Source organism: Arachis duranensis, chromosome 8, assembly GCF_000817695.3.
Source record: "Arachis duranensis cultivar V14167 chromosome 8, aradu.V14167.gnm2.J7QH, whole genome shotgun sequence".
Taxonomy (NCBI): Eukaryota; Viridiplantae; Streptophyta; class Magnoliopsida; order Fabales; family Fabaceae; genus Arachis; species Arachis duranensis.
The window spans coordinates 3683611-3693466 of NC_029779.3; the positions used below are offsets into that span (position 1 = coordinate 3683611).

The 9856-nt window shown below is 31.7% G+C and overlaps 1 protein-coding gene and 1 long non-coding RNA gene across 2 annotated transcripts; one reads left to right on the forward strand and one right to left on the reverse strand.

The window, feature by feature from the left end:
* Positions 1-202: 202 nt before the first annotated feature.
* LOC107460207 (catalase isozyme 1) lies at positions 203-3476 on the forward strand. Its single transcript, XM_016078544.3, has 8 exons — positions 203-371; positions 583-679; positions 1195-1472; positions 1589-2365; positions 2544-2633; positions 2844-2911; positions 3001-3094; positions 3204-3476. Exons 1-8 carry the CDS (start codon positions 357-359, stop codon positions 3261-3263), a joined length of 1479 nt encoding a protein of 492 aa, XP_015934030.1. The 5' UTR covers positions 203-356; the 3' UTR covers positions 3264-3476.
* An 894-nt stretch (positions 3477-4370) lies between these two features.
* LOC107460210 (uncharacterized) lies at positions 4371-7035 on the reverse strand. The gene is made up of 3 exons (XR_002366407.2): positions 6699-7035; positions 6375-6449; positions 4371-5833 (listed from the first exon to the last, which is right to left on the reverse strand). It is a non-coding gene; the product is annotated as an uncharacterized LOC107460210 (long non-coding RNA).
* Between the last annotated feature and the right edge of the window lie 2821 nt (positions 7036-9856).

A 9856-nucleotide genomic window follows, 5' to 3' on the forward strand; every position in this document is an offset into this window, starting at 1 on the left:
TTAAGTATTTTGGTTAAAATGGAAACTTTTCATAATTTGTGATGTAGGGAATTAGCCTAATTAGAGAAATGAATTTATGATACTAAATTATTTATGGATTGTTTAATCTCACGTTAGTTAACATTGTAAGATGGATTATTTTTATAAAAAATAATATAAATAAAAAATGGATTTTTTATTTTTTATTGCCAAGCCACTAATAATAGAAGGAAGTTAAAAAAATAATAGAGAAGAAAAAGGAGAGCCTTTATAAAGCGTAAAATACTCGCTTTTATTGTGTTTCCCACACGAAAACTCTCTCGTCTTTGTTTTTCACAATCTCGTCTTTGTTTCTCACTCTCAGCCATTCCAAGTCCATGGATCCCTACAAGGTACGCAAACTCTTAATCATAAGATCATTCATATCGATTTCCGTTCCTCTGAAAACGATTCTCGTGAATCTGTTAAAGCTAAGCCTTTTGGTTTTGACTTTTCATGCTTCTTTAAAGTTTTGTTTAATTGAGCCATTTTTTGCGGATCAATTTAATTGTGAAACGGTGTTTGGTGATTGAAATCATTGCCTTTTTTCTCCGTTTCATACAGTACCGGCCATCCAGCGCCTTCAACTCTCCGTTCTGGACCACAAACTCCGGTGCTCCCGTTTGGAACAACAACTCATCCCTAACCGTTGGAAATAGAGGTTTCTTCTTATTCTTTATCCTTTTTGGGCGATGAACAATTTTCTGTGTCTAGAGGTTATGAATATATATTGGATTTGTGATGTATATGTTGTATTATTTTACATATTAACTTATTTGAATGCCTTCTTGTTTGCTTAATATTGCTGAAATCCCTAGGAAATAACATACTTTTTAATGTGGTCCGATTTGATTTGCTTCCATTTATGAATAATTTTGATTTGTTAAACACTCTTAGCTTTGTGATGATTATATTTTTTATTTCAAGGTAATCTGATTGTCAAGTGTAGACTGTGGAGTATTGAGTTGTAGTAGTTCCGTATCTTTTCTTATGTTTAAACAAAACACTGTGTATTTTTTTCCTTTGTTTGTTATGGAATTTTTATTTATAGTTTGGGTTTCTTAAGGAGGGTGTTTATGTATCCCGTCTGTTTGTGTAAAGCTAGGATGTGAATTTAGATGAGTGTTGTTTCACTGAATTTTCTTTCTTTTTTTTTTCTTTTAACCCTTTTGGCAGGTCCAATTCTCCTAGAGGATTATCATCTTGTCGAAAAGCTTGCAAACTTTGACAGGGAACGGATCCCAGAACGTGTTGTCCATGCTAGGGGAGCAAGTGCAAAGGGTTTCTTTGAGGTCACACATGACATTACTCACCTGTCATGTGCCGATTTCCTTCGTGCCCCCGGAGTTCAGACACCCGTTATTGTCCGTTTCTCAACTGTTATTCACGAGCGTGGCAGCCCTGAAACCTTGAGGGATCCTCGTGGTTTTGCTGTGAAGTTTTACACCCGGGAGGTAATCATTTAGGACCATACCACACAATTTAATAAATATACCTTTCAATGTCAAATATTAAAAGATGTTTTATATGTTTAAATGTATTTATCTTTTGAAGCAATTTCTAAATACAGGGTAACTTCGACCTTGTTGGAAACAACTTTCCAGTCTTCTTTGTTCGTGATGGGATGAAGTTTCCAGACATGGTCCATGCCCTTAAACCCAATCCCAAGTCCCACATCCAGGAGAATTGGAGGATTCTTGACTTCTTCTCCCACCACCCAGAAAGCCTTCACATGTTCACCTTTTTGTTTGATGATGTGGGTGTCCCACAAGATTACAGGCATATGGATGGTTCTGGTGTTAACACTTATACTCTGATCAACAAGGCTGGGAAAGTACACTATGTTAAATTTCACTGGAGGCCCACATGTGGGGTTAAGTGTCTGTTAGAGGATGATGCTGTTAAGGTCGGAGGATCCAACCACAGCCATGCTACTCAAGATCTTTATGATTCGATTGCTGCGGGCAACTATCCTGAGTGGAAACTGTACATTCAAACTATAGATCCCGACCATGAAGACAAATTTGACTTTGACCCGCTTGATGTGACTAAGACCTGGCCCGAGGACATCTTGCCCCTGCAGCCTGTTGGTCGTTTGGTCTTGAACAAGAACATAGATAATTTCTTTGCTGAGAATGAACAAATTGCATTCTGCCCTGCAATTGTGGTACCTGGTGTTTACTATTCAGATGACAAGTTGCTTCAGACTAGGATATTCTCTTACTCTGACACACAAAGGCACAGGCTTGGACCAAACTATTTGCAGCTCCCTGTTAATGCTCCCAAGTGTGCTCACCACAACAATCATCATGAGGGTTTTATGAACTTCATGCACAGGGATGAAGAGGTGAATCTTTATCTTTGTCTGCAATTTCCTTATTCAAATTTTGGATCAGAAGCTGGTTGCCACTTTAAAGTAGTGCTTTTACCTTTTTTGTACATGTGTAACTCCTCTTGTGATATTGCAAAATGCCTTTAGCTGCTTTCATTCTTTTTCTCTGTTGACTGAATGCTTGATTTCACAGATCAATTACTTCCCTTCAAGGTATGATCCTGTTCGTCATGCAGAAAAGGTCCCCATTCCTTCTGTTATTCTCAATGGAAGGCGTGAGAAGGTATGTTCTGATGGATTTCTTATCGTGAATGTGAATACTTCATATTTAAATGTCTTCCAACTTGAAATCAGTTATATTTCTTAGTTGCCAATAAAGTTAGGCCAAAGTTAATATGAAAGGTAGTTGATTTATTTAAAAAGAAGAAAGAACCCCTCAAAATGTCTCCTTTATTGATCAACAATGTGTAAGCAACTCTACTTCTTAATGCAGACCATAATTGAGAAGGAGAACAACTTCAAGCAACCAGGAGAGAGATACCGTTCTTTTGCACCGGACAGGTTCCTGTCATAAACCAATGATGTGATTAATACAGTATATTATATTTGCTGATGTCTGTATAACTGGATTCTCTCTGCTTGTTGTGCAGGCAAGATAGATTTATCCGCCGATGGGTCGATGCGCTGTCTGACCCACGTGTCACCCATGAAATCCGCAGCATCTGGATCTCATACTGGTCTCAGGTGAGACTTGAATTGCAAATTTATCGCTTGATGAACTTTATTTTCATGAATGCCGAATGAATCTATACTGGTTTGCTCATTCAATGTTTCTCTTTGTATCGTTATGCAGGCGGATCGTTCTCTTGGTCAGAAATTAGCATCTCATCTGAACGTGAGGCCAAGCATCTAAGGCTGTTTGGCACACCAAAGCAGAGAGTTTGTTTGCAAGAGTTGCAGATGTGGAAGGATTATGATAAGGATAATGCCAGTTTGGATCACTTTAAAGGGTTGATATAGCAATATATTTGTGTTGTATACCAAATACCAAATATATACCTACAAATTTGTCTATGCAACTCCTTTAAGCTGTCGTCTCAAAATAAATAATGTTTTGTTTGCGTTATTTATCACTAGGTTTTTGAGCACTCTTCTCTCTGGTGTAATTTCTTATGCATGCCATCTTGAGAAAGTAATAGCATTCTACAGAATAATTAAGATATTGCAACTCTATCCAACCTCTAAAGCCTTTGATTATGTTTCCTAAATAATGCGGCTTATGGGATCTAATTAGTGGTCATATGTGGTGTTGGACTGTTGGTCAAAATTTTTTTATCCCCTTGATGGTATCTCCCAAGTTAAGGGTTAATCTATCATGGTACTGAGTTTCATTTGAAAGGTTACTATTTAAGGGTTTGTCACGGTGAAAATTCGAATTTTTAAATAAGCTAATTACTATATCAATCCAACTTGATTAGGTCTTAAAATTTTTATTGGGTCTTAAAATTTTTATTGTCATTGGTTATTATTTCAATGCCCTAAAGACGAACTGGGCTATCTTTTATTGGCCTCTTATATTTTGTTTTCTATGGGTTTTTTTTTTTCATTCAAAAAGATGTTAAGTGGACTTTCTTTAGAAAGTCCTAACGTGTTCCGGTCCCCAAAGAAAAACAAATGAACAAACAGTCCTAGCATACACTACCCAAAAAAAGCCCTAACATATATTGCACGAATTTGGTAATAAAAAATGTTTAAAATGTTAACCAAGTTGGGTTGGTCTAGTATTGGTTCACTAGTCCACTTAAATGTATGCAGCAATCTATTGGCCAGTGACAAACCCTTAAATGGAGCTCAGTACCGCGGCGGATTAGTCCTTAACCTGCCGGACTGGAGAATACCGTGAAAAACAAAAAAAAATGTTAAAAATGTTTATAAATTTATTTATGAAGGTTAAAATGGTTGTACGGAAGAGGATAAGGGACAGTTAAATTTGGCTACCACTTGGTTCCATATTTAGCTATTTATGAATAAACGAAACTAATTTTATCTGTAGATTTCTATAAATGAAAATTTATAATTTACACAAAAATTGAAAAAGTTCAGTGGCTAGAGGGCAATCGTTATACCATACCCGATATGCTTCTTTCTTCTTCCTTCTTCAAACCTGAAAGTTGCAAGCCTTCGTTCTTCAAACGTACGATCGTAATCACAACCCCAACTTACGCCTACACCCAACAACTCTACAAGTGTTTTGAGAATGTTAACGGGAAAAAATGGTGAAATTATCATTTATCAAGCGAGAAAAAAATCTTAAACAGTCTATTACAATTGCCTCAAAAGATAACGAGTCTCTTAACAAAAAAAATATTTTTTTCTGCTTCTGATCTTTATTTTTATGAAACTGATTAGTTTCTATGTCAATATTTCTATCGATATTAACGGAATAAGCCTACATAGTGTGTTAAATTATTGATTTATCCATTAAGAACTAATTAGGATTAACAAATTCCTTTTTGTTGAGAGTCTCATTGTCTTTTAAGGATAATTATCAAGATTATTTAATTATTATTTTTATTTTTCTATTATCTTTTTCAGATATATTAACTAAATTTATTGTGTATAACTAATAAATATTAGTGATTTTTAGATTGTTTTTACTTATAAAAATTAAATAGAAGATATATTAGTGATTAACATGTCACGTAAATATGTTTTGAAAAGAGATCATTGACAAAAGAACTAACCAGTCCTACAAAATTAAATATCAAAAATTAAAAAGAATATTTTTTTGTTTGAGAGTCTCATAATCCTTTAAAAAAATCATCAGAGATCAAGTTGGATATTCACTTTTTATCAAGCAGGATTTGACATTAATTGTAAGAAAATTTTGTTCGATAAAAGATAAAATTGAGTAAAAAGTAAAGATTTTAACTAAATTTTATTTCAAAAAAATATAGATAAACAATGAAAATATTAAACAATATAAATAATAGATATATCGGATGTTTATTTTATTAGTGTACGGATGGTTATTTTAATATTAAAATTTAGAGAATTAATTTAGAAGTATAGTGTGTTTTAATTTGATTGATAGTTGTTTATATTGTTCAAAAAAATCATTGTCCCCTAGTATTCTCCATTTCAAAAAGATATGTGTATTACACATGACAACTTTTTTTTGGTGAATTTTTTTATTAAAAAAATAATCTTTATTCTTTTCACATTATTTCTTTTTTTTTAATTTTATTATTGTATACACAAAGCAGAGTTTGAATTTCCACACTTATTTAAGCATATTAATAAATTAACCACTAGATAAATTCAAGTTGATTTCGGACTATTCTAATTGCAAACATATTGTATATGATAAAAGAAACTTGCCTCTGAATTGGCCCAAATGCTATTTTCATTGCCAATTGGGAAAGTGGGAATAGTCCAGTCGGTACCAAGTACATGATCATGTGTTTTCTCTCCCATATGTTCCTAGTTCAATTTCCATGTAACACACACCAAAATAAATAAATAAACAAAAAAAAAGAAAAATTAAAATAGAAGAAGAACGCCACGTTGCTATGTTCATGATCTGTCCGGTATCAGCAAAATTTTGGATTGGGTATTAAACCAGACAAGGCATAAATTAAAACGTTTGAATGTTAATTTAACTAGTTCAATGGGATACGTGTAGATATGATGTAGTAATTATCCTTGATAACATTGCAGAGAATTCAGATCTCGTATTACTTATACATAACTTTATATTTTTAAGATTTTTTAAAAATGGGTGACTACTCGTATTCTTACATTACGTTATCATGTGTTCAAGTTAAATTTATTTGAGAGTAAGAAATTTGTTTTACGAGATTGCATTTTTGAAATTTTTCAACCATGTTATTATTAATGAAGGAAATTGTTAGCAGGGTTTTTGAAGTTTTTAATTTGTTTTAGCTAATAATAAAGCATGTTTAACATAACACATAAGAAACAAACAAAAAAGTGGAGTTGAGGGTAGAAAGTAAAAACATACTGTGTGAGAGAAGCAACATTTCTGGGCAAAGAAGGACTATATATAATTCCACTCCACTCCTGCAAAAAATATCAGCTGTATGTATAGGAACACGTTATGTGAATATATAATTAAGCCCTAAACAAATTAATACCATTATTAGAAACCACGCAAGAGCTAAGTCACACACACACACACACACACACATATATATATATATATATAGACTTCAGATTCTCCTCGCTCATCGAGATTTCTTTCCTCCTTTTTTGTTTAATTTTCAAGCACAGACGACACTAATTAATACGCACGAACATTACTGAAATACATAATATATATACTTACCATCAAAGCTCTTGATCAGTGATGATAATTAAAGCTAACATACAAGCTAAGCTTGGTCGCTAATTCAATGAATTGAATCACATCTTTCACGATGTCTTTGTTGTCTTGCAGCCTTTGCTCATTTTCTTTATCCGTGTTTCGTTGTTTTCCATTGTTGATGTATATGTGGGAGGTGTATGCATGTTCTCAATAATGCAAGCTCTCTTCTCCCTTTTTTTTCCCCCTTTTTGTTAGGCTATGCTACATGTTGTTATGGAATGATTTTTAATGCTTGTGTGTTTTGGAGAAACAGAAAATTAACATGAAACGTTATTTCCGTGTCATTTACTTGTTTAATAGGCTATGCAAGAGAATTTAATGAAAGAAAATCAATATTTTGGTTATTTATATAAAATATAAAATTATAAAAATAAAAGTACTCTTAAAATAGAGTTTGATGAAGAGACAGATGGAAAGACTAAGACGGAGAGATAGAGATTGAAATAAATCTCAATATTTTGTTTGATGCAAAGTGAGAGACAGAAATTAAAACAAAAATAAAATTCTAATTTAACTTGAACAAAAAGTAAAATTGAAATTAATTGAAAGGAAGGTATTTTAGATATAAAATATTATTAAAATTTTAGTCCTTGTGTTTCTACTTTTTAGAAGTATTAAAATACTAAAATCTTTTTAATAAAAATAAAAATTTTAATACCAGTCTCTGAACCAACAAACATAATACTAAATTTCAATCTTCTCATCTATGTGTTAGTACCTAAGTTACTGTTTTTAAAAACCATCAAAAAAGGTCTGTTATTTGTCGACATTAGTTACGGTAGTGGATGCTCTATTGATTTCGCTAATTTGTGGATTATTCGGTATAAATTTATCTACTATTACTTGATAAATTTGTTTCCATCTAAATTAAAATCAACCACCTCAAAATGGTTATGCCTCTGACTTTGATTTTTTTTTTTTTTGTCAATACTGATGATATTTTTCTATTGCCAAGAATAAAAGTTAATATATACGAATTTTATCATAGTACCTTAATGCATTAAAGTTTTTCAATATTGAAGGCACCTTTGAGAAATAGTAAATCAACTAATCATTTTATTGGGATAAGCATTAACTGTGGTGGCTGCATGCTGACTGTAGTGAGACCCACCGAAGACTTTTGGGTATTTAGTGTATATGTGGATTGTGGCTAAACAGCCTTCAAAATCAACATTATTGATGGCAACATAACATGGCGTGTTGATGGTGAAAACTTCAAACTTTGTGAATTAAAAAAATAATTTCAAGCATTGGTTTCGTAATTTAGATCTTACAACTACTTGTTAATCTGCTATAGCCACATAACATGTCTTGATCTGAAATTTCTGTAGTAAGGGGTATGAAAATATCTAGATCCCCCACTAAGGTGGGGGGAAAGTGGAAGGGACACAGTTTCATATGAATTATTAAGCTAGCTTTGAGACTTTTCTTTCTTTATGCTACACAACAAAGTGACACGCACATGCAAATGCAATGTCGCCGCCCTCTACTCTCACAACTCAACAAAATTAGAATTAATGTGGCTCCTAATTTCTCATCTAAACCCATCTCTTTTATCCCTCCCTAAAATACTAATTGTTATTATTATATTAATAAAAAAATTGAGTTGATTTAATAATTAGCTCATTAGCTAGTTCAATTAAACAAGTATCGAAGATTTGACTTTCATTTTATACCTATAGTAATATTTATTGACTAACAACAAACTTTTAAATATAACTAGTATTTGTGATAGATTAACTTTTTAATTTGTCGGATAGATAAATATCATAAAAAAACAAAATTAACAATTATATTAACTCCAATAGAAGAAATCAGTCATCAATCAATCAGTACGTATATATAAAATAAGTTTGATTATTATTTATCTTTATTAGTTTGATTATTGTTTTATTATGAATTATTTAATTATTTTCATAGTTAATTTAGTTAAAAAATAATATGAACCAATATATAAAATATAAATATATACATAGATATATAGCGACTATATAATTTGATAATTAATTTTTAATATATATAAAATATTTTTGTTACGGAGGGTCATATATACAATCAATCTCTCACGTTTCATAGTCCGGTTTTAGTCATTTAGTGTTATAATATCGAAAAGAAAAATAACCAATATATCCTTATTATTAGTAAGCATATATATAAAAATAAATAAATAAATAAATATCTAACAGTGCGAACAAGTTGGAGCCACAGGTAGCTTAGCGAGGGTGAAGGGACCATTTTGACATGAATTATGATTTTGAGTGAGCCTTTTCATTATTGCTTTGCTATGCAACAAACAAGAAAAGGAACCTACGAACATTGCCAATATCATTCATTTCATTTCATTTCCTAACGTGATGAATTGATGAAGCTGCCGACACCCTTTCTTGATGTATTTATAAATAAAATTTTTAAGTAATTTATAAGTGTGAAATATCATTCATTTGGCGAGTTAGTATTTGAAGTTAAGTTAGACCTATTGAATTTTAATTAAAATATGATATTAGAACATATCTAATTCAATATTGTTGGGTCACCCATTTATAAATATTCACGTTTTAGATTATCATTTCTAAATTCTTTAAAGATAATTTATAAGTAGTGTGAAATATTCCTTCGCTCTTGAGATAACTTTGAAAATTGAATTAAATTTTTCTAATGTAAAAGACTAGAATTCGATCAATTACCTTTAATTTTTCATTAAGTTTCATAATATATATATAGTAATATCATTAAGTTGTTAGTCTTACACTACGTACTGTTGCATGGTGATAATGATCAATGACATGCGCATTACTTGTGGTTAATCATATATATGATCCGATCTTATCCCCTTGCGAGACAATGCAACTTTAATTTGATTTCATTATTAGCGCCAGTAATCGTAGTTGTAAAGGCGTTGAAAAATAGTAATGGCTACCTAAGAATTTTGATTAGTAGTGCAACTAATTAAACTTTTTACTAATTGGCAATCAATTTTCGGAAACACGGGTGTTGTCGGGTCATAGTCACACATGCATAATGCATAGTTTCTTTGATAGAGATTTTTGTAGTGATATGCACCTAACAATTAATATTATGATAACATTATTTATTTTTGTATCATTGTTTCATGAAATCAA